The 27,269-nt window shown below is 32.0% G+C and overlaps 1 protein-coding gene across 1 annotated transcript in view; it reads left to right on the top strand.

Moving 5' to 3' along the window:
* Nucleotides 1-207: 207 nt before the first annotated feature.
* The window catches only part of LOC149485102 (trypsin 5G1-like), a 91,283-nt gene continuing 64,221 nt past the window's right edge, over nt 208-27,269 (top strand). Inside the window, exon 1 of the mRNA XM_089699847.1 lies at nt 208-503. Within this exon, the coding sequence (XP_089555973.1) occupies nt 482-503 (22 nt within the window). The 5' untranslated portion in view covers nt 208-481. The remainder of the gene's footprint in view (nt 504-27,269) is intronic.

Consider the following 27,269-nt stretch of genomic DNA (forward strand, 5'->3'; position numbering starts at 1 on the left):
CTAAACGACGCTCAGATCGCCAGCATTATCTCATGATTATCGCGTGTCAAAACATCGCCACGCTCGCGATACTTCGCATGTAATCTGATAAACGAAGTACGCTGCACGCTTCGCGCTCATATGCCATCCTTCTCCCTCGCATATAGACCGTAGAATGCTCTCCCATTCCTCGGGTCATCCATTTCATTCATGCGCGGTACACCTCGGCGGACGCGCTGTTTACAGACACAAACAAACTGTACACTGCAAACCGCTTAGCTTTAAGTATGAGACCGTGAAAGTGATATAGTCAAATGTTGCTCTCTCGCTCTGAGAGCCGACACTTTAGTTCACGCTGCGTGAATAGATGTCGCTAGTGGTAGTGTTTTGAGCCCCGTATGAAATAAATGTCACAATAAATTTGGGCGCGACGTTGCCGGACTTCGCCACCCGGTGCGGTGGCAAACGTGAGTTTATAAACCAGTACGCTGATTATTGGCTTATGGCGTCTTTATGTCGAGCCGGTAAGGGTGTTATTTGCTTGTATGCGTGGAAAATGTAAAATTGTAAACATGTGTGAGCGTCACGTAAACGTAACGAGTGTGGTACACATATGTACGTAAATTGTCAGTAGCTAATGCGAGCGATGCGTTGTGATCGCTATTGTGGCGGAGAGCGCCCGCGCGGTTATAGCGTTTAATTCAATTTAGTAATTGATACGGCCATCGGTTGACATTGTCCTTGTTAACATTATGATGTACAATTAAATTATTATTACACTTTTATTTATTTTATTGCATTGATTAATTAATATAATTATCAGATAAATAAACAAAATTTTTTTCTTCCCAAAATTCAATGTAGAGCAATTAAAAATAAGTTTATAAAACGTTGAATATTGACCTTTTTCTGAATTGATTTCATTAATATGAATTAATTTAATTAAATTTGCACGCATTGATTTAATTAAGCAGGTCAAAGGTAACCTAACCTAACCTAATCCTCAGTTAAATCCAAGAAAATTAACTATCTAATTGGGTAGATAATACAAACAAAACCAAATAAGAGCAAAATTGTCAAACTGACAAGTCCCTAAACATGGTAATTCACGCTCCGCATTCTTCGATACTTCGAGCCGTTGCGGTTCACACAAACAAAACGTAACATATTCTTATTGCCTCCATACCCTTGTCATGTTGAACAATTTTGAGATTTATCGCATAGATTTAAAGCACAAATTCAGTTGCCTCCCTCCAATCTCTGGTTTAGAGCACACACAAGCAATTCAATGAATACGGTAGTGGACGTGTTGTGTACAATATGACGCGCTCATTGTACCTATTATAAATGAAATGTATAGCTTTCACGGAGGCACACAGCCGTATCATGATGTTTCATCACTTGTGTGCAGACGAATTTACACCTTGAAGCTTTCGTAATAAATGTGTTTTTCGTTACGTTAATGATAAATTGGCTTGTAATCTTTTGGTTTAAATTGAGCACGGTTGTCGGTAACGTGTGAGCGGTTATTGTGTGTATAAGGTTACTTTAATCACAATTTGGATTTCGGAGTGGCCCGTGTTATGACTTTTGACTGACGATAGAACAAAGTTAAATTGTTTTTAGTTGTTATGATTATTTTTGTGGTTTGTTGGATTAGGGAAATTTAATATATGTATAGTGTAAAATAACAATTATTAACAAATTCGGATTAGAGGCAGGATTTATTCAAGATATTAATAAAAAATAAAAAATATTATTGAAATTAATACAAATGCATATAAATTTTCATTACTTACTAACAAAAAAGTTAAAAGATTAGAAAGATTAATGATATCGTATCAAAATTCAATATTATATTGAAGTCAATAGTTATAATTGACAGTAACTTTTCATTTAAAAATCATAATAGTTTAATTAAATTAATTACAAAGCACATCTTTATATTTTTTTGGTTAAAGAAGATTCAGTAAGTACGGAGTGTCTGAGAAATATCTACTAAAAATAAAACCTTCTTTTATCAATAATTACTATTATTACGATCTATTCACAAGAAAATATTTAAACTTTCATATTGCGCCTCTGGTTGAAGCCACGCTTAATTCTATTTCACACTTTCTTCGAACTTCACTTAATTCGATACATTCACATTATTATAGATATACCCTGTTGATTAAATTATCCTAGTATTTAGTTGATTTAAATAATAAGTCTCTCTCTAAAAAATGTTGCTTTATATTCAATAAGTCATAGTTGAATACAAACCGAAATGAAAAAAATAAAACAACAACATATTTGCATACATTTATTTAACTTGCCCAAACATATCCACCTAGCAAAATAGTTTAACATAGATGCATTTCTAAAACCATTTAGTGCTCTATTAAAATTAATATACAGCTTAAAATAATTATATTTAACTGACAAATATACAAAAAAGGAGCGTGTGTGCAGAACACACGTGTCAGAATTGAAACTTCTTTAACAATATTCAAAGATACCAACATCGTGGCCTAACTCCATAACGTGACGGTATTGCCTTGACAACGCGCATAAGAACACTTCAAAAATAGTAATGTTTTAATAGACTATACAAATATACAAACAAATAATTCGAATAATTATATTGACTTATCCACAATAAGCTGTCGCATGCACTAAGTAGGAATGCAGCCCTGCGAGTGCGCTGATGCATATCGCGTCGCCCACTGTAGCTTCCTAGCCTTTTGTTTGCTGGCAATTAAACTTGATCGTAATATAACCATATTATGAAGCACTAGTTAGGCCCAGTCATTAGCTTCGTGTACCTTCTTTAAGTATGCAGGAGTCTAGATTTTTTACCTTAGTTATAAATGTGAAAGTTTTAGAGGATAGATGTATGTAGTATATATATGTTGGTTCCTCTTTTGCGCGGGAAATCCACTGCACGGATTTTGATAATACTTGATAGTAGTGTAACTTATGTACACATAAGCTATAGTATAGTATATTACTATATATACTTGCTTTTCCTGTGAATCTGTCCGCCCAAACTGCCCAGCACAGCATTTATGACCTTTTCTATACCAATTTTAAGGAAAATCCGTTCGTAGTTTTTAAGTTATACCTACATCACATATTATTCTGTGATGTTAGTAACAAATCCGTCATCAATTTATCTTCACAAACTACCGAGTTCTTAAAAGTAAAAATATAGTAGGTATAAGAAACTTGTTAAATATAAAATATTAAAAAAAAAACAAGTTAAATTGTTAAAAGTAAATGAACAGTTTCATTGAAAATTAATTTATCAATTAATAAGTTACTTATGGATTATTTTATGTTAATTATGTACTTGCGTTTTGATAATTTTATATTCGAATCAAAAGAAATTAAGATCATGTTTAAAACTAAGCAGAATTATAATTTAAACTTGTGAAGCCAAAATAGAAAAGTCCTGAAAAAAGTATTTAATCCTTCAGCAGACTTCGTAACTTGACCCATTTTTCAGTAAATATAAAGAATTTACTTGTAAAAGTTTATAAAAATATTCTAAGATTAACCTGCTCTATAATAAGTAGTTTTAGTAGGGTTTGCATATTACTGAGAATAGGATATTGCATTTTTGATTGCTTACTGTCTTGATAAAGAATGAGTTGTAAGAAGATGCAAAAAGGAAACAAGACCTTATCCTATCATGTGAATTTTTATATGAGACATTCAAATGTAGCTTTTTGTTTTATTTTATTATAACAGAAAATAAACTATTGAAAATTAATTGATACAGAATGAAAGACATCAACGCGCTTCACCAAGTTACATATCGAATTTTGATTGAAATTTAAATATTGAGGTCATTTAAAAATGCTTCTCTTTACTTACTTAATACTCTTTAAGTTTTATAAATTTACGATGTAATTTAATTCAGGATATAAGTCGTAAGATTTCAAGTATAAGGTAAAAGTTTAATTTCTACAGTTTGAAGTATGATGGATAAAAATGTTTATAAAATAAGATACATATGTAATTTTGGAAAAATATCGTTGTGAGATACTAATATAATTTTTAAGTCGAGGATTTTTTTTGCTGATAACTATCATATTACAATATATTGTTCAAAATAAATTTGAGATAAAAGTACTATCTGAGCTTCTGTACGAAAGTAAAAACAAAAGTAGTACGAATTTTTTTTATTGATTTTACGTTTTTGTATTATGAAGGATGATGAAAAATCTGACCTTTGCATACTGCCACAAGGAAGCAGGTGTCATGTGTGATGTGAGGTATGAGGCAGATTTAATGCAAAGCTGTAATGTTTAAATTATATAAAAAGACCAAAGTAGATACCTACCTACCTGTTATAAATAAATTTTGTTTTGCATCATAAGACTCCACGGGAAATAATCATGGGAAAAATATGGTTTTAATCTGCAATTGGTTAAAGAAGTTTGAAAAGGTATGCTGTTTATTTTAAATTATTTGAAATCAATCCTATTCATGAAATTATGTAATTAAAATCTAACACTTATCTACTAAGTAATATAAAACGATTTGTGACGGATAACACAAGAATCAAATCATTACACACTCAAATACAGTCAAAGAGGTAAACCAAAATACTCCTGCAACTTCCGAAGGCTTTCCGTCCCCACGAGAGAGGAGGATCTCCGTTACCATGGCAACTCGATGCCTGCATACATATGAGCATGTATACAATTGGAACAAAACAGGAAACAATTCGATAGTTAATTCTATCACTACCTTTATGTATCCACATTGCATCTTAATTTTTATTGGTATCCCTTATTAGATTACTTATAAGATTAGGTACAATTATCTAGTGATGCATCTACTAACTTCTTTATTATTATATCTTTTTTTTGGACTTCTTCCTGAAATCTGCTAGAATCTGCCATAAAAAAAGATTGATTAAATCAATACAAATCATTAGAATAGATAAGACATATCTAATCTTTGCTCTGAAGGAATTGAAAGTCAAACCATAACCAGCACTTAAATGGCACCCCAAAAAATTTTCCTCCTAAAATTTGCAGCACTTAATGCGAGATTCGCAACAGAAGTACGGGCTCTGTGGTGTGGGGTGGGTGTGAGAGACCCCTCCTCAGTGAGAAAGTTATTAATTCTGGAAGCGAGGCGCCACAGCCTACGGTCTCGACTGCAACGTAGGAGCTTACCTTAGATTCGCTTAATGTTCTACTGATATCATTATTACAAGGGAGATTTTTCACAGCTACATAATAGGTTGAATTTTATGCGTTGATTGGAGTGTTGTTTTATTTATAAATGTGTCTTTATTAATAAGGGTATTAATACGTGATTTATGTTTAGTTAAATAATGCAAAATGTGGCATTAATATTAATATAATAATTGAGTATTTATGAAAAGAAGGGTGAAATTCTATTTATTATATTAATTGAGCAAATAAACGATAGAAACTGAAACAAGTATGTATACATAGTATATTTTTCAAAAAAATATGCTATTTTTAAAACATAGTTTCTTGAAAATTATTACACAAGTACTTCCTCCAGCTCGGATTATAATAAAATATTTACTTAAAGCCTGACCTTTCCGTAAGTTAAAAAATAGAATATTATGTTACCGCCCACATCGTGTTTCAGTGACCCGAAGACATTTTCTGGAAAATACAATTATGTTACCGTCACAGCTTACTCAATGATATTATACATATATTTAAAGTTAAAATTAACTTATTATGTAAGTCATTATAAAAAAAATGTTGTTTTTTCGCAAAACCTAGGTATAGTATTTTCCTTTTTTTGCTCTTTTTTAAATTAATCTTCAAAATATTTTTTCAAATAGATTTCTAATGTAAATAATTGTCGTACTAAATATGAAATAAGAAGTAATACTAAATATGAAATAAGAATTAAATCGACACTAAAAAACCCTAAATTGAATATTCTATGAATATTCATGAAGGTTTACATTTGCAGCATTTGAAGTTGCTCTATAAGCAATATTATCTCGGAATTACATTTTGATTAGTAAATACCGACCTCAGATCCTACCTCTTGCTTATATAATATATACGAATATTTATTATATGTATTGAATTTGTAATAATTATCCTGATTTGTATTGTTTGACCTAACTTATAAATATTTGAGAACCGATTTGGATGAAATTTGGTACAGATATTGACCTAAGAATAAAATTGTATTGATTTATTGCTAAACTTACACAAATATTAATCAAAATTAACAGTTTGATAAATTATTAAAAAGTGGAAGTAAAGGCAAAATATTGAAACGAATGGCTTCTTGTTCTTAACGTCCGAAAACTCTTGGGTTATAAAAACAATTTCCAGTTAGAAACGGAACTTTAGAACTGAGAAAAAAGTACTTCATAAAGAAAGTTCTTAAAGATTAAAAGTTGGTTAAGGCTTGTGTGACCTAAACGACAAACAAGGGATTGTTATTAAATAATATTTTTACCTGGTAAAGATTTAATTATTATGTAACAAAGAAATTAAAAATAAAAGAAAAATATTTTATTTTATTAATATTATAAAGTTTATTTGATTGAACGCGCTAATTTCAGGAACTACTGGTCCGCTTTGAAAAATTCTTTAGTCGTTAGATAGCCCATTTGTCGAAGCTATAGGCTATATGTATGTCATCACGCTAATACCAACAGGAGCGGAGCAACGCGAGTAAAACCGCGGGAACAGCTACAGCTAGTTGAAAATAAAAGAAAAATATTTTATTCTCTGTTTATCAATTTATCAAGTAGAAAGGTGCATAGCAAAAGTAGCAAAACTTAAAAAAAGCGTGTGTGCCGAGCACACGTGTCAGAAGTGAAACGTCTTTAGTAACATTTAAACAAACCAAAATCGTGGCCTTACTCCATGATGTGTAGATATTGCCATGACGCGACCTTGAAATTTTTACTCTCAACGCACTAAAGAAGTTTTTAAAAAATCATACATTATTTTAACTGACAAATTAGCTAAACTGAAGATACCAAGAATTAGAGAACCAGAAGAAAAAGATCTTGGTCTCTCGACATAGAAATAACAGATTAAACGTATGTCAACAAGAATACTGTATCTCTTCTAACAAAAATCATCACATATTTTCCCTATCACTAACTAGACAGCATAATAAATTGCGTACTTTGTAATTGAGTTGTCGGGAGCGTATTTGGGTCGCCATTTGCTCTGACCTCTGGATATATTCACAATATTATAGTTTAGTTAATCTTGTTTCTAGAATTTCGGGCCTAAACACTAAACTGTCTGGTGTGTTTAAAGCTAGTAATTTCAAGTTTACTAATTTATATAATGTTTTTAAGATACGTACGTAGTTTACGAATAAAAGAAAGCGTAGGCATTTAATGATTTAATGAACTATTCAGTCAATTCAGTCTCTTTTATCTGATATGTGTGTGTGTGTAACTTTTATTTGCATATAGAAAAATTCTGAAAATGACATTGCAATCATAATAACTACTCAATCTATTGAAGCTTACGATCTCAGTATTCGAATTAAGACCATGTGAACACTGTATTTTTCAATGCACATAATTTCCTTTAAAAAAAACTAACTATGTATCGCAAATAATCAATTCAAATAAGGCAATCACATTTCTCTTCAAAAGCATAAAAACATTCTTTGATTTTCTAGCAATATTTAGTTTAATAACAATTATTTGTATTTTTTTGTATTTACAAAAACATTAATGTACCTATTCAATATGCAAATATGTAGTAAATGCAGAATGGATTGACGTAGTGATGTTAAAAGCTTTTAATAATCAATACCGGACTGTAAAATATTGTGAAAGCAATGAAACATACATACAATACTTATATGAGTCAGCCCTATAGAGTCTAATGATACGGCCACAACTGCGACGGGTGACGTTACATCGTTCAATTATAGAACAACTTTAAGAAATTATTATTTTATTAAGGGCTGATTTTTCAATGCTTGGATAAAACTTATTCGTCGACTAATTTATAAAACTACCATTTTAAAATCGTATTCTAATTGCCCGTATTTGACAGTTTACGTGACATTTTAATATTATCGTGTAATACTTTATTGGACGGATAAGTTTTATCCAAGCATTGAAAAATCGGCCCTAAGTAAAAAATTTTATACAACAGCATGTGAATAATAGCTGGTATTGTGTACATAAAAATGGCTCATGAAAAGTCGAAATTATATTATACATCAATCAAGTACGATTAGTACCACAGAATCAGCAAAACCAAAGAGTCGATACAACAAAATCAAGGGAAACTTGTTAAAAAATTATATTAAGTAGGCAGTAAACAGAAAGTGGTTTAATAAACAATTATGAAATAATCAGATCAAGCTAAACCACAGGAGATCTCTACTAAGACCCATAGCAAACTTACTCTACGTAGGCTTATAGACTATACAACATTCATAATATAATTCATAGACAAGTTGTATAGACGAATTCAATGGTGACGAAGTTCTGTCCGCCGCATAACGATATGTGCGCAGTAATTGGATTAAATTGAATTGGTACGATACTCGCACTTTATTTAGGTCATAGTTATAGTCGCCTCGCTGTTACTGACGTTTAACCTATTGGACTTTTATTTAAATGAAAAATATCGATTACTAAACACTTAGTACTTACGTGGATGTGTACTAAATTCCTGTCAATACGAGGGCCTGTGAGTGGCTGTCACATAAAATTTAGTCGTATTTTTTCTACAGCATGAGTTCTACCCTTCGAATTTTTGTATTATTCGGAGTGATAGGAATTTACATGATTTATATTTCAAACTCTAGTGCTCTTGTTGTTAATGCAAGGTATCGAATAAATAGATTTTATGAAAGTAGCACCACCACGGACATAAAATAAATGACGGTATCGCGATCCAAATTGTACGATAGTATACTAGATGTACATTGTACAACCTTGATTTAATAATCAATAATTAACTGGATGTTTCAATCTAAAACAATTAACTAAACGATCGCTTTTCACTTGTAATTATTATACATTGTTTGTAATTACTGATCCAGCGTGGAAAGTTATGTTTAAAATTGACTTTCACAGCACAGTGCTAGAATAGTTAATGTATTGTTCTAATTAGGCTTTTTAGTAGTTTCTTTATCACGTTGCTAGTGTCGGTGCTGCGACTGGCCAGAAGATAAGATTGCGAATCACGTATTCGCCCTGAGATGCGATTGTACCGTTATTATTGCGAACCTTTAAGCCTTCTTTATGTGCTTTATAAACAACAATTTACCAGCTTTCTAGCCGTTTTTTGAATGTATGTTTCTTTTAATTGGATCGCACTTAAAGTTGACAAACAAGATGTGTTAGAATTGTTGTTTTGTATTAAAAATCTGTTACGTCAGTGCGATGTAGTAGGTAATTGCTGGAATAGTTATTGTTATGTATATTTATGTTGATAATTGCCTGTACAATATGGATGTATTCAGTTATGTTTTAACTGTTAGTGATACTGGCATAATTCATTAACTTCGTCTTTATTTTTCCGGAGGAAAAACATAAAAAACATTCAGGATATTGAAGAAGATACCTAAAGGTATGCTTGGTACGGTGAAGGTGTCGGTTAGGCATCCGGATGTCTTTGCTTTCCTATTTCTACCTACAATCCAACTCAGATCACAATTACATTAGGGTTGCGAATACCATCGTAATAAATTTTTTCGATATCTACATTTGCCAGATTGATTTAGAAAATATCGTAATAGAATAAAGAGGTAGAAATCTCAAGTCTATGATTGTGTGATTTGTTTGATAATCTGCAAAATGGAAAATTTTACATGAAAACTTTTGAAGTTAAACTACTTTAGGCGCGTTGAGCGTAAAATTTCAAGGTCACGTCATGGCAATACCGTCACGTCATGGAAATAGGCGACGATTTTGGTATCTTTGAATCTTGCCAAAGTTTCACTTCTGACACGTGTGCTAGGCATACAATATATCTACATATTATGCTCTTTTTTGTTTCAGGATCGAAATTAAAACTTCGATCGAGAGTATTTCTGATCGCTATGGCAACAAAGCTAATAATCAGTTTAATATATTTGTGATAAATATCAGATGGTAGGTTTTGTGGTGAGCCGTTTGTAGCAGTCACGTTAATTCGAATTGTCACACTCCAAGGTTACTTTCAGTCAATAATCTTTAATACGTTGCGTTCAAAGATCGTCTACAGGTCGTTTCGGTCGTGAGTTCTGCTAAATATACATTCAGATTTATTTTACTTTTTTCATTAATAATTGTATCAAAATTATTTTTAAATAACATAATTCAAATGACATTAATTTTGAGTAGGTAAAGTACAAGCATTACAATTAGGATAGACAATTAAACTAATCATCATTTTAGCTCGAAATTGGATGTCCTTCATTTGACATTTTTATATTTCGTTTGATAATACTGTATTACACTTAGCTATAGTTAGAGCGCGTTAGAGGTTACAGGATGATTAAGTTCTGAAGTTTCTATGCTTATATGTAGTAATGAATTAAATAGTAGTGATCTGTAGGTACTTACAGGTCTTTCAAAGATCTATTTCAGACACTAGAGTCCTTCACAACGAAAATGCTACACGTTTACATATTTAGTTCCTTTGTAATAGTTTTAAGTTGTGAAGGCAAATAAATGAACTTTTTATTTATTTATTATTTATTTAAATATTGTAAAAAAAATAATGGCAATATTTCGATTAGTGTCCGCTAAAGTATTAAAAAAAATCTCTTGATACGTAGATAGTAAATCTTGTAATTTTTTATATTAATAAAATAATGCTATATTTAAAAGTAGGTTCTTCTCAATACGTCTGTGATATAAACTGAAATTAAAAGGTGTAAGTTCAGAAAATATCACAAACAAAAAGAAAAACAATATTGCCCTTTTCCAAACATATTATAACCTTTACACATTAGAATTATAAAGATAGAAATCAGAAAGAATACGTGGATGGTTGAACAGTAGGCGGTGGATTACACTCAGTATTCATTGGAAACGGGGGAGGCTCACCCACTCATTTAACGTGATTGAGTGAGAAATTGTTTAAAGGATCGTTTTTTTAATACTATTTTATGAAATGTTATCACTTATCACATTATCGACAAACAGATGAAGTTTTTGTGATAATCGGTGATATCAGTTCTATCTATATCAAAGTTCAGTGAGTTAATATTGTAATTAGGAATGAAGATAAATATTGTGTAAGATTTAATTGGATTAAATAAATTAAATGAATTGATTATTTTTTGTACATCCAGAAATATTAAATTTTTTACATTCTGAAATTTATATATTTGCTATATTGTGACTATTTTTGGAATGGATTTGTATTTTTGGGAAGTATGTATTCGACGAATCAGCGCTGCTGATTTATATTATTTATAATATTATATGTATAATGCTATTTTAGTTACAATTCACATTCCATGATTATGTTTTAATCTAAACGCTTGTGTTTAGATTTTTACGCAATTTATACAATAACAATAACGACTGAACACATTTTACTGAATTTAGAAAATAATATATAACCTTGGTCTAACCGTGTGTTTACTTTTTTACCATACAAATAACGAAAAAATTATTTATTTATTATATTTATGAAGTTGTTACAAACTACCATATTTCTCCATAGGATTTGCAACGTCTCATCGGGTTGGCCAGTTAAGTTTAATTAAAAAAAATAATGTCTAAGGCATTTTGCCGACAATAACCGCGTTGGGAGATATAGCTTGTTATATAAAATTCTGTAGTCCTGGGGGACGCAGGGGGTAAGGAGGAAGCGACGGTAGTGTGAGTACATTATACCCATTTTCTGGGTCGTCCTTCCTACAAATACGTTTTATGCGGAAGCTAGTCTGACACCAGCAGTTAAACCCATTATAAACTGTACTCCCACCGCTTAGGGTTTATTTTTAATGTTGTTGTATCTATTCTCTGTAAAAGGTACTTATTTGATTAGGGTGTCAGGCGTATCACCGCGAGTTGAATACTACACCTCGGGGTTTTGGATCAAATTTGCGTACTTCGATTTTTTGCACTGCTTTGTTTAGAAGGTCAGAATTTTTTGTGTTTCCGTTGCATATGTCAAATATGTTTTAGATGATTCGGGAAATAACGATATTATGGTCTATTTATTAATTAATTATTCAATATTAATTGAATAAATATATTCAATTCAAGTGATTTAAATACTTAAATTTATAATTCATTTATTCAGCAAAATAACACATAAAGTTACACATAAAGTTAATATCATAAACTTATTTGAAAAATTATACAATAAAAATAGGAGGAACTCCGGTATCTGTGTTAGTAAAAACTGTGCTACAGATACCTGCGCCCACCCCTCAAATTAACTAGAAATGACTATGTTATTTCTAAAATTAAAGATTAAAATTAAAATTACAATTAAAATTAAAATTAATATTACAGTATATATTACAATTTCATTACATTGGAGATAAAATTACATTACATTACAATAAACATGAGTGTGTAAGAGATTATGTATGGGTGTGTGAATGTGTGTATACGTTTGTGTAGAATGTGTGTGTGTGTGTGTGTTTTTTTTTTTTTTTTTCTTTTTTATGATCTTTACAATAATAGAGCTTCAGTGTCCTCATATGATAGTTTCAATAGATATTCCTTTAAAATCGGTTTTATTTTATTACAGGTTAGAGAGTAAATATTGAGAGACTTATTTATTTTGTTATATAAAAATGAGCTACCAACATTAAAGTGACGTTTGGCCAAATCCGTTCTTACTGCTGCAGTCATGCAGACAATATAATTCCTCCGATGCAACAATATAATATTAGGATCAAATGTAATTGTTTTGTGTTTTTTTAACATTGCATTGAAAATAAAAAGTTTGCGCACAGATAAGAGTTGGCAATCATTATACAAGGAAGAGGTGGAGTAATAGTAGGGCTTACACAACATAACTTTCAACAAGGCTCTTTGCGTTCTTTCGAGTGGAAGTAGTTTTGTTTTGTGTGTGTTGCCCCATACTGTAATACAATACGTGATTAGCGATTGACCTAGAGAGTAATAAACGATTTTTAATAATTTAGTATCACTCACTAGTCTGAGTTTTCTAATAGGGTACATGACTTTTCTAAGTCTAGTTGAGACCATTTGAATGTGACTACTCCAACGCAGTGTCGAATCTATTATTACTCCCAGATATTTAATCTCAGAGACTCTCTCAATTGAGTTACAATCACAGGTATCTGATTGCTGCAAGCAATTATGAGCCGTAATTGAAAATTCGTCTTCAGGTATTTGTGACAGATTGCTAGCAAAAGTAACGAATTTAGTTTTATTGACATTAAGGGTTAATAAGTTTCTTTTCAACCACAACATTACTGTTTGCAGCGCGGCTTCTGCATTTTTGTGGCAGCTATTCCAAGAACTACCGTGAACGATCAAGACTGTGTCATCTGCATAAGAAAGTATTTTAGCGTTCGTAATGGGCAACTCACATAATTCATTGACATATATTTGAAACAGTGTCGGTCCTAGAACACTAATTTGTTTCTAAACAGGCAATCCAAGACGAAGAAAATTCCTAAAAGAAAATTCAAAGTTACCGTCTGGTCAGTATTGGAATCTAAAAAATTTAGCAAAATGAATGCTCCATCGATCTCCAGTGACGGGTTCGGATTTTCCATTGGGAAATGAATTAGCTGAGAGCGAAGTGGCGAATTTACATTTTTATTGACAAGCGATCTATTTTCGAAACAGATGGCAATGAATGAAATAGGTTTTATAAGGCGGAAAATTAATTTTAAACGAGGAAATTTTCTTGATATTAAATTAAAAATTGTTTTGTTTATGTAAACAATAAAATCCTTACCGTTACGAAATCTGCACTTGTCCCATGTTATTATACAGTTTAGAAAAATTCTCATACTAATTAGTACGAGGTTACAGAATGCTACGAACATATTAATAAAATTATGCAATTTATCACAACCCTCGCGAAACAAAGATACCATCAATAAATCCAGCAGAGTAATACGCATAAATGTCAACAGCAACGATACACCGCCTCATCTACAAATTGAACCAAAAACGCGAAGTAATTATTTAAACCGTCATATAAATTACTGCTCAAACTTTTCACGCCGAGGGTGCGATGTGTGCGTGGAGCCCTAGGTGAACACACTCTTTCGTTGTGTGCGAAACTGTAAATGATAAACATTTGATTTCAAGGCATTTTAAACGATTTTAATTATGCATTTTAATGACGTACCGAGAATTATGCGTTTTGTTTTAAATAAGCGATTACCATCATATTTCTTACAGAATTTACAGAACGATAAAAGGCTTGCAATAAACTTCGAATATAAATTAAAAGCAGGGTAAGTACTCGAACCGACGTCGAGGACAATATCAAGAGATAAAGGTCCAGCAAGAGGCAAACACACAAAGGACATGCACAGTAACAATAAGTACCTGTAAAATTTGCCGTATACCACACAGGGCAAGTATCAGCTTGAAACATATTTAGCTTTGTTCCCTTCACTACGGTTAATCTGTCTCGTTTCCTCCCATGTCAAGTGCAGATAGACTTTTTGGGTCGGGCGCGGGCGGCCGGAGTGTGGGGCCGCCGGAGAGAGCAAGGGAGACCACCCTTCCTGATGATGAAATATTGTACACGTGGTCTGATTTTGAATGACAACGTTTTCTTTGGCCGTGTGAGCCCACTTTCGTCGCGACGTTTTATAGTGAATCGAGGATTTGCTCTCTGTAACCATCATCTCCCATAATGCAAATCGTCCCTACGTTCGCCGAGAAGGCTCCCCTCAATATCACATATACCTTTACGAACATTATTTCTTGTAATGTAACGGCATGAGTAACTAAATAATTCAATGGTTTTATGATTAACGGATAAAGGGAGCGAGGATGGGCTAAAGGTCGTGTGGCTGTGGCCTTGGCCAGTTTGTTTATTAATTCGTGCCCGATACCAGCCCTCCCACCGACCCGCCTGCCCTACCCTTAATAGGCGGGAATAACACAGCTTTTAAATTTCAGAGCGTCGCTAAATGAAATTGGATTTTTGATTTTTTGATTCACATCCGATGAATTTTGTTTCGTATTCCGCTCTTTTTGTGGTAACAATCATGTACCTACTAGTTACGAGCTGTTCATTTTGTTTACGGCGATCAAAAGCTACGGCCGTGGCCCTAATTTATGTTACAGCTATCCCGAACACTTTAATCTCCTCTGAGTGTATGGTTGCAAAAGATACTATTTATTTCCACTTCTTATTTCCACCTTCCGAACAGTAAATAGAACTTGTGTATTGCAATATGAACTCAAGTGACCAAGAATTTGAGTGTATATTCTTTGAGACGTCTGACGAATCTTACGACTAGTTGGCCGATTTGTCGAGTGATTAATTCGCCCCTTACATCAGGAGGAGATTTATTGGTTCCGCCGTACGCAAAACTGCGGGTTGGTAAAAAATCTCTATCGAAAATTGAATAGAAAAGCCATTACGGATGCTGCCTTTAACGGATCTTTTCATACAGTTCAGGTTTGCTCTTATGAGTATCTTCATTTTATTTACCTTTATCAAAGGTGTTAACTTCGGTCTGCAGGCTTTTATGAAACTGTTAGGGTAAAAATATCCTCGCATATACGGACGCATTCATACTATATTTTACTTTATTTGTTACAGAAAGCAAGAAGTAGGAGAAGAATTATGTATTGTTTTATTATTTCCAAATACGCGTCCGTACTTATACTGTTAAAGAGATTCTAAACAATATTAAAAAAAAAAAACTTCATACCTAATATATTCCATTGATTACACATATGTATATTATTCTAAACATGTAATCTTTTCACGTTGATTATTGTGAAAACACTCGTAAAGTCCGATCTACGTACATTCCCGTAATATGTTTTGGGATTAAACCTCTCCACGCGGGGGGAGTTTTTATTCTCAATCGTCTTCATGCCACCCGATAGATGTAACGTAGGTTGTATTTTAGTTTATTTAATGATATACGAATGGGAATTATGTAAATTGTTAAAGTTAATCTGAAAGTGAGGATAAATTATATTTGTAAGTTAATATATATTATCAACCAATTCCATATCTAGTGTGTATGTAACAAAACCTCGGAAGCGACGACTACCTACTCAATCAGATTCACGTAACAGGCCTGATTATTATTATTTAAACATATATTATGACCCGGAGATGAAAATTTTCTGAAAATTTAATCACTAATCATTAAAACACCTATCTACATTAAGCTTAATTAAACAATAATACAAATTAATACGATCACAATCAATAGCACAATAGCCAAGTAAACATCTAGCTGAAACGTTAATATTTCTAGGAAAGTGAAGTTTCTGTTAATATTGACAGGCAGTGGTAGTCGCTCGCCAAGGTTGGCGGGTCAATCATGAAATGTTAAGTATGACATTGCATGACTGCCTAGAAGGACATATTGTACTCACGTGGTAACGTGAAGACAAAGAAAGTACGAATTTTATATGGGTAGGATGTTGAAATAATTTGATATTGATTTTCTTCGCTAGTTGTCAAAAGGTCTTGATTAATTTAAATATTTGTAATTTTTTTTTACGATAGGTCATATGCTAAGTCTAATTACTGTATGTACATGATTGGCAGTGATGATAGTACCTAGCTCTTGATCGATTATTTTAAACTAATAGCAGTTATGCAGTTTTGTGCAAAAATAACTTAAAAACTATTAAGAATCATAAATGATGAATCTGGAGTAAGGTTCTTTTGTTTCATTTTTTAGGTAGCATATTACTCAGTGGAATTCTCGTAGTTTTAAAATGCGATTTATCCTTTAAATTATTTATCCCAACGATTCAAAAACTTTTCAATTTTTATTTACAGAGATAACGCACTGTATTTAAATCCTGTTTTAAACCCTTTAATGCCTGAAACGCGTAAAATGAAATACTCGTGTGTAAATGTAACAATATTTATTCATTAAGTACATTTACTTAGTTCAGCTTTGCACAGTTAAATCTCATATTTCAATAAAATAGCACAAACACTGTTTCACAATGGCATTGATGTGAACAAATGAAATATTCACCTTAATCGATCACTGGCCCAGAAGACGAAATGTATCATTGTTAGTCTTGGCGATGTTTTTCTCACGTACAGCCTTTCACTTAGTTAACTATTACTAAATCTACTGACAGAACTTATTTTGTAATGATTATTAATATACGCTATTTTCGATCGTATTCTGCTTTAGATAAAGGTGGATGTTCCCTACCTGTAGAGTTGTGTCCAAAGACATTCGAGTTATTGTTGTTGTCCATGCGTGGAAGTAATTTGTCCGAATGTAGATTAGAGGTCATCATACTGTACTGTCAAGCTATTTTGAGTGTTAAAACAAGATTGGTACTTTCGCTATATATTAGTTAAGGTATATTAAATGTAGCTGTTTCTGTAATTTTTCAATCGAGAAAGTTTTCTTTGGTTGATTATTTTAGATTACCATAACACGTTTATCGAGGAAGTCGTTATTTTAATGTTGGAATATATTTTCTGGATGTGTTAATTGTGTGATTTGATAGATGCTCTAAAAATGCTTAATTAAATTCCAATGATGTCGCGTAATAATAAGAATGATAAAATTATAGTTAGCATTTAGAAACCTTAAACAGCCATTCGATAATAATAACTAATCGATGACTGGCCAAGAATTAAGATCAATATGTTAATTACGCCTCACACTTGGGCATTATTCACTACTAAATCAAGAAAAAAAGACTGACGGAAGAACAACGCATCTACACACATCATTAAATATTTTTTGTCTCAAACATTTTGTCATTTAATAGAATCGAACTTAATCTTATACAGAAGACAGCTTCAGTATCAACCCAATTACTGAATCTTAAAATAATCAATTTGATTAACATCAACGCATTTAAAGTGAAGCAGGTAAAGCAAATACGTCAAGATTTGGAGAGGCGGTAATGTACCTGGCGTATAGACGTTAACAAATGATTGTTTTTTCCACTGCGCCCGCGCACCGGATACACAGCGGTTCCTGTGAGAATGTCGATCCCGATTTTTTTACCCTCCAAAAAGCGGATGTCCTTCGTTCGACCGGTTATGAAAGGTGTCGAACATATGTCTGCTTTATTATACCGATTACAATTTGACTGCAGATTAGTGAGTTGTTGATTGTACTCGATCTAGCTTTTGTGAGCGTTGTTTTAAAATGTACGTATGGTAATATTGTAAATGCGGATGGATGTATGTATGCTTGCTACATACGGAAACTACTGGATGGATTTGGATAAAGTTGGTAAGTATATATTACTTGATTGTCCCTGCGGTTTCGTCCGCGGGTGAAACCGCGCGACACCATAGCTAATAGTGTACTAAATATAATTCACTTTTTATTTTTTCCTCACAATATTAAGATCACAATTGACAATCCTAATACGTAGAGGAAATCCCTGCAAAAGTAATAAGAACAAAAAAATTGACGACGTGACAAGTCTGTCACAGCTCTACAAAATCTGCTTCTGCGTGAGAAAATAATATGTAAGTTATTCGACTATTCGTTCGGAAGATATATGATCTACGAGTGTCATCGCATGCATTCAAAACAAAAGTACAAGATAATATTAAAATGTCACATAAACTGTCAAATACAGGCAATTAGAATACGTTTTTAAAATGGTAGTTTTATACATTATTCGACGAATAAGTTTTAACCAAGGATTGAAAAATCAGCCCTTAAAAGAATTATCGAGAATAATAAATCTTTTACCTTGTTGTTGCCTAATTATTTTACTCCATTTATTTATTTGACAAATACAATTCAATAAAGTCACAATATATTTCCTGCGATGCAATTTTAGCTTGATAATTTGTTTAGCACCTGCCTCTGTTATTATAATCACCTGCCGACGATTCACTAAGACAAGAGGCCTTTGATATCGTTTTTTGTATGTGTCCTTTTCGGTCTATTTATAGGTAAGTATCTGTTAAGTATGTGAATTCCTTCGCTTTTAAAGCGTTAACATGGATATATTTGTGTGAACAATAATACTATATTGTTGTTAGCAATTATCACTATAAACACGTAACTATTTAACAAAGTTATGTGAAACAATTGTACTCTAAACTTTAGGACAAATAACATTATGTATTCGTATTCATGTGTGTAAAAATAATAAGTTTCATATTATTGAATGATAAAAAGTACCTAAAAGTAGCTTATTATAATTAAAATATAAAACATGGTAAAAAATGATTTCTGTATACAAGGTATTTCATAAAAATAAGAGAAATGGCACTATGTAAATATAGAATATTGTAAACATTAAGTACTAAATAACTCCATAGTGCAAACATCCTAGCAAAATATAGTCCATCCCTTATAATTGGCCATTTGATAGCTTTATTAAATTTATTGGCGTGCCATGTTATTTACGTTATAACCATTGTTAATAATTTAGTTAGTGGATCAATCGATCGGTTAAAACAGTCATGATAAAAGGTGTTCAGGGCACGTGCGCACTGCAGATGGTATAACGACTGTCGAGTCGAGTGGCTTCATCGATTACGACCTATATATGAATGCCCGATATTTGACCATGTTTACGGTTTAATTAGTGCGGAGTACACGCTTTGTATTGCTTGTGAAATGGATTAGAAGATAAAATTTACTTTAATTTACCTACCTAACTTTCATTAAGTTTTGGCGCTTTTTAAAGCTTCTGGAATAAAATGTGCTTGTTGGTGTGATTAATTTATATAATTATCTATACATGATATATGTTTTTGACAATTTAACTTGACTCCTATAATATAGATGTTAATTTATCGATCAAAACGGCTGAAGCCTACTACTAATAAATATTTGAACAACCCATACCCATCGAAGACAAACACCTCTTGCTGTAACCTCGTCTGTAATTACACGCAAAATTACAATTAACGCACGAATTTGGTTTTGTTGACAAGAGGTCTATGACAGCGATACGTGACACAAGTCTGGTAATAATCTTTCTCCATATGCCAAGCAATATTGAACCTTATTGCAATCAGTGCAAGTGTTCACTTCGAACAAATTCGATTGTAAGCGACAGATTACGAGAGTACACCCTTCGTTGTACCTGTGTGTGATTTGAATCTATTGTTAACAAAATAACCAACTTACCTTTAAAATATAATTGTTGTACATAATTAAATTTTCAAATCTGTGTTGTTTATTTACCTTAGTAACCTTTTAATGCTAAGAAAAATGAACACGCGTAAACAGTGAAGGTTTACCTTCCTATTACATCAGTGACTTTGAAACTTTTTATTTATACTTTACAATATTTATGAAACCCGCCATTTGTTTCTCCCTCAGATTTTTCAAACTTCAAACTTTCAACAAAACTTCATTGTATATTGCGTAATACGATTGAAAAAAAATATTCTGGAATCATTATAAGTAGATATTTATTGTTGTTATTAACTCAGTGTTAAGATGAATTTGTAACACCTAATACGGATGAAAAACCGCTATTATTATCTTGTTTTATTTTATATCTGTCAGTTTTTCAATACTTGGCGTATTTTAGAGTAGCTGGCTTTTAATTTTTTATCAATAGTTATAAATAATCCAAAAACTAATCTAAATTACCATATCCACTAAATTAATAAAATAATAAATATGTATATCTTAATTTTGGACTATAACCGTTAAAAAAGTCGATACTTTTCCACCAATACGTACCGACTATGAAAGCATCGGACGAACACATTCTACCCTCATTTACATGGAAATGAGATTCGAGAACATTCTCCAAGGCGCAGCCCTCCGTCTTCCGACGCCTCCTTTGCTTAATTACAGTGACGACATACTCTAGCAATATATACTTTTATTAACGTTATAAAAAGGCGGGTATTAGTCATAATGAATGGTTACTAAAACCTAAAATTAGGATAATTTGATGTTTTATTTTAAAACAAAATATGTGATAGAGCATTACTCTTCGAAATTCATATTGCGTTATTTTTATTTTATTACTACTTAATCTTATGATAGTTTGATAGCTATCTACTCTTAGTACAATAATATAATAAATTGTTGCTTAAAATATATACTGTACTTATCGCTTTTTTTTAGATTCTCGATGGCGTATGTACATAGGTGGAGCTTCCTTGCAACTGAAACTTAAAAGAGAAGTATGGTATTTGACTAACATTATTAATTTTAAGTCGAAGTAAGTAGTACTATATATGAATTATTATATACGTATACTAGCGGTCCGCCCCGGCTTCGCCCGTGGTACATATGAAAAATAGATGTTGGCCGATTCTCAGACTTACCCGATATGCACAGAAAATTTCATGAGAATCGGTCCACTCGTTTCGGAGGAGTATGCAGACTAACATTGTGACACGAGAATTTTATATATAAGATAATATATAGGTTTCTATAGTAATTATAAGTAAACATTTTATTGATCGACCATTCAAGCACTCAGCCTGAAACTATTCCAAAGTGATGTATTGACGAATTTGATATTTAGTTTTTTATATCATTTAAATTATAAATAAAAATTGCGATGTAATGATTTTATATTTTAGAATTTTAAATGTTCTATATTAATTAAATAATTCTAACAGATTGCAAGTAAATTCTTATACTAACCATCAAGATTTAGAGTCATTTCTCGTAACCGGATACAACTACGTTTCAATTAAAGGTAAATCAACAATCGAAGCGAACCTAATTAAAGTGACTCTTGACCTTCATGACCCGTGTTTATATCCATTTAGCTAATATGCCACTAAAACGAAGTATTTTAATCACAAAGCATACCATTACAGCCTTGTTTGTGACACACTTCAGTTATTGATATGGAGATTTTATATTCTGAAACCATTTTGAAGCTTTTAGGTAATTAACGACTAGGTTTATGTTTTGCGGTTTTATGTAGCTTGTTTCGAAATTGAAATTGTAACGTTTCAGAAATATGAGGACGAAATAGAGAATTAAATGATATAGGTTTCTCGATATTCTTTCGGGTGGGTTCACATTTGTACACCCACATTTTGCTAATTGTCTTTTACATTGGTGTAGGTGGCGATGGCGTTAAACAGGGAAAATACACTTAATCTATCTTCACCCACTCAATCTATCTTCTATATTATGAATTAAAGTCAATTGATATTCGTTTTTTCGCTAACACTTGAGAATGGACCAATCGGGTCAATTTTGATCATAAAAACATTTGTGAATTTTAAGGGAAGGTTTCTATGTCGTAACTTGTAAAACATAAATAATAAGTGAGGAAAATATTTTTCATAAATACACGTAAATGCTGCGATGCTTAATGGGCCATTTACTAAATAATAGAGTTGGGAATTAAAGGCATGAGGTACAAGACTCCATTGTAAAGTGTTATATCAATAATTATACGACAGCTGATTATTATATTTCAGTCCATCACCTGATGATAACCATTCAATAATTATATGCAGATGTAGTATTAAAAATCAAGTCACGTGTTGTCTTATAGGGTATTGTGCAGATGCGTTTTCCATCTGTGCTACTAATCGATTTCTTAAAGTAGCTGTTACACTTACTGCCTACCAGATTGGCTTGTTGAAGGCTTGTTTTTGTTAGTTTACGCCTGGATCAAAAGCTAAACGCTGTTACGTTACGCGTAAACTAGAATATTATTACGACGTAGTGCAGTGAAAAGCTCAAATATACTATGGAAAGAAAATAATGGAAGACAAGAAACTGTAGTTAGAATGTCGACAGTCTTCAGGCTCGCATGTTGCAGTAAGCACAACATTAGAACTGAGAACAGTTTCGTAAAATTACTTAAATTAAAAGCCTTTGTTTTATTAATATTATATGATTATATGTATTGATATTTGGTGTGAAGGCTGTATACGGTGGTATGGTATATGTAGGTAGTAATAAACCTGGCGAACATGTTCAGTTGTTGAGTTGATAGTATTATATCGTAAAATAGTACCAATAAACCACCGCTTTAACGATGAAGAGCTCTCTGATGCACGCGTGACCCAATTCAGCTCGTGACCATTACTCATAATCAATCAATAATTAGTGTACGTTATGAATATAAAATGCCATAGTATGCAAAGATGAATTTAAAAGAGAAAAAAATGCAGTCACAAGATAGGGTACTAAATAAATTGACGTCTATGATAATCTCCCACACGGTAGGTAGACTAAAATAGAAAATAGAAATTATTTTTAATTACCTACATTAAATGAGAAGAGTGTCAAAATTGTTAAAATATCCTGATATTGTAAAGTTTCTTCTCCCTAATGGGTGAAGAGTTGCAATTGCAATATTTTGTTTTTTAAAAGACTGCTAATAATTATTAGTAATGACTCAAAACTTCTTACCTATTCATGATTTAGTATGTATAATTGTTTAAAATACGCCTCTCACGATATTTATTTAATAATTACATAAATAAACTACACCAGTATAATTGCCCTGTACATCGACATTACCGCCCGAATCACGGAACTTCCCGCCCTTACAGGTAACGTTATTAGTGTAATTAGGATATGCTTTGGCATAATTAATGCACACGTAAACTAGTTTGGTAGACGTTATTATTGGTCTCAATAATATATCATGTAATTTAAGGAAAATATTCAAGTAATAGTTGATAAAAGATGTAAAATAGAATGTTTAGGAAATCATTCATGTATGATGTAGCCGTAGGTATGATTTATAATTTTGTATAATATAGCTATTTCTTTTGTTAAAAGACTGACAGTTCTTCGTTAATACTTTATTAATTAAAACCTTAAACATATGATGATAGCATAAATTATTAATATTATCACCTACATTTAAACCATAACTAGACTGAGTTTATGACATCTTCAGGGATAGTGATTGTATCCCCAACTTGCACTTGTATGAGGCAATGAATATCTGATAAGGGTATTAAACGTGTTGACAAACTTTGATTATAATTATCTGAAGAACGGAAATTCTATGGTAACATTGTAACAATGAATATTATAGATATTTAGAAACTATAAGTATTAAAGAGAAGAGTGGGTTTGAATGGCATATAAACTTTGATGCTTTGCTAAAGCAAAGCATAAATCCCTTTGGTCATTTAGCGATTTGATATTAATTGTCAAGTTTTATTTTGAATTATATTTTTGAATGGAAATTGAAGTATGATACTCAACTTTTGTTATCACAAACAAACTATGAGTATTGAGTATGTAATTAATAAAAGTGCTGCTGTGATTGTGTGTGGTTGTTCCTGTATTGCGAGCGTAAGCTTTGTTTGCCAAATATGTATGTATTAATCAATACATTTAAAATTTGTGATCTGAAATGCACCATTGTATTTACGTGTATCAATACTATCTTCCGTTACCAAATTGTAATAATTCCAAGTTTGCTACATTTTACAAATTATTTCAGTAGATTACGTGAGCAAACAGTAAATGTCAAAGTTTAGCTGTAGTTCAAATGTCATACCCATATATTGTGATTCAATTGTACCTACCTATTATTTACTAATGATACGAATTTGTTTTGATACACACTTGGGACGAATTTACGTAATATTATTTGTTCAAATTATAACATTTGAGTGTGATATTTCGACAGATGATTATGTTGTATCGAAATGGGAGCATAATATGTTGCTAACAAATGGAAATTATTTATTACTAGCGGTCCGCTCCGGCTTCGCCCGTGGTACCTACATGTTTTATAGCCTATGTTGCTCAGTGAAGATACAGCTTTCTAATGGTGAAAGAATTTTTGAAATCGGTCGAGTAGTTTATGCGTGAAAACCAAACATACATACACACCAACCTTTCCTCTTTATAATCTTCTCTTATATATAAAAAAATGAATCGCAAAATGTGTTGGTAAGCGCATAACTTGAGAACGGCTGAACCGATTTCGTTAATTCTTTTTTTATTATATTCCTTGAAGTACGAGGATGGTTCTTACGTAGAGAAAACGTAAATATGTACCACGGGCGAAGCCGGGGCGGACTGCTAGTATTAGTATAGATTTATCTAAACAAGTTAATACAACACAGGTTGAAATATATCACTAGAAAGTAGAAAGTTTAACATAGACAAGTTACATTTGACATGTTGGAAAAACGTTCATATTATAATAAAATTTGAGTACGTTCACAGAATAGATGTGACTGCAAATAGTGGAATACGAAGGATAGAACCGGTCTAGGACGATGTCCCTACATTCCCGCTTTTGCAAACGCAGTGCAATGCTCTTCCTACCAACTTTTGGAATGGCTACCGTAGAATAACTGGCTTTGATCTGAGATTTCTCGTGCGCGGATTCGCAATTATATAGTTCCTTGCGTGCCTTTTCATCGAAGATAATATCGTAATAACTTTCTTAATGAGTGTTTGCGTAGCGTTGCTCATGCTTCCTGCACCACAATGTGTTACGCTTTATCTGTAGCTATACATACATTGATTCCCTTTTTTTCCAGTATCAAAATTGATCGTTACATTTCTAGGATATTTTTTCTTACTTTGTTCTTCATTTGTATCAAATGTTCATTATTAGATAGTATATGAACAATTGGAATGATAAATAAAGCATTTTTATTACTATAAAGCAAACACGATAAATATACCTACATTTCAGAAATGTTGGTGCGACTGCCCAACAAGGATGGCGCATTTTAAACGCCACTGACTCAAAAAAACACAATATTTTCTTCAGCCTGCCTTAAAAGGGTACTAAAAGTAACATGGAATCTCAAGTTTGAATTCTATTACCATTTGCTTAGCCATCATTTTGGTATGTCTTCCATCACGTACTTACATTTTTCAATTTTAACAATAACGAGCATCACATTTTTATCTACTGACAGAAGAGGATGGAAATAGGAAACCGTTTCAAGTATAAAAGAGAGGAATTTATCCAACATTTATATTCTGGATACGTGTAAGTTTCAGGCAACGGTCCCCGTAAAACTCGTAAATGGGAAAAAGCAACAACGAAGATTTGAACCGACTTTAGAGCGGGGAAATAATAAAGCCTTATTTTAGAATACGCTTTTGAATCTTTTAATCCTTGTGTGATTATTGAAATGAAACCTTCGTATTTTAAAAATCAGAATGATCTTTTATAGTGAAATACTTTACACTAAAATAAAGTGATCTGAATAAAGTTTCAATATTCAATAGATATAAAAACTCACTTACTGCGATTCTTAATATAGATACCAAATGTACCTACTACCTACCTAGATTTTTTACTATAATAAGTCTAAATTTAAATGCGTGGATTTTAAATCTTATCACCTATATAATAAGAAGTACTATAATACAACAAAAACAATAATTAAAAGACCTATAATACGTATTATTTATGATATGCGTGAAGTATTGCTATGCCAGTTGATTGAGTCGCCAAGCGCTGCCAACTAATTAATAAATCAGTACACGTTCGCTAAGCGTCTGATGAAGTAGTATAGTATCTGTCGCAATGATAATACAAAAACAATATTTACTCGCTTACTAGTTACAATAATTTATGTGAAACTAGTTTTATCCACAGATAACTAATAGGCAACAGTGCTAATGCAATTAAACTCGAGAATTAAGACAAGTATTTTTACGTTAAAAATGATATTGGCGACCTCTGTCTTTCGAATCAGACAAGACTAGATGTCTTTGTAAAATATTCTTTGCCTTTCTCACATACTTAGGTCTTAGACATTGGCGTTCTTATAGAGCTTTAAAGCTAAATAGAAGAGTCCTTAGTGGAATTTGCACTATATATATATTCTTACAAAGCAGGCGGTATACAAATGTTTAGTAGCTAACTGAAGTCAAGTGTGAACATGGATTATGAAACATATAATTTTTTACAAAAGCGTGTTTTGACGATGACGAAGGCTTTTCATTAGTCATGCGACTAAATGTGGATTAGAGTTGGTTTGAAATGCATTTTTGCTCAAAGAGCGAGGGAGATAGTCCAAGAGAGAATCCATTATCAATTTAAAAATAATATGTCAATAATAAACTTAGTTACTATTCATCTAAAAGAACGAAATATTTTTGACTTTATTGTCCCTCTATAAAGAGTTATATTTCAATAATATATGTCTTCGTCAATCTTTATAATTGTTAACAAAGAAACATCTAGATGTCATTATTTGTTGTTTGTATAAATACTCGTGTATTACGTCACAACCCTACCTGGAATTTGCTTAATTAATAACACT

The sequence above is a fragment of the Colias philodice genome, chromosome 10, assembly GCF_061535455.1.
Source record: "Colias philodice isolate Cphi_HAF_F1 chromosome 10, ilColPhil1 Martin Lab GWU primary, whole genome shotgun sequence".
In the NCBI taxonomy this organism is placed as follows: domain Eukaryota; kingdom Metazoa; phylum Arthropoda; class Insecta; order Lepidoptera; family Pieridae; genus Colias; species Colias philodice.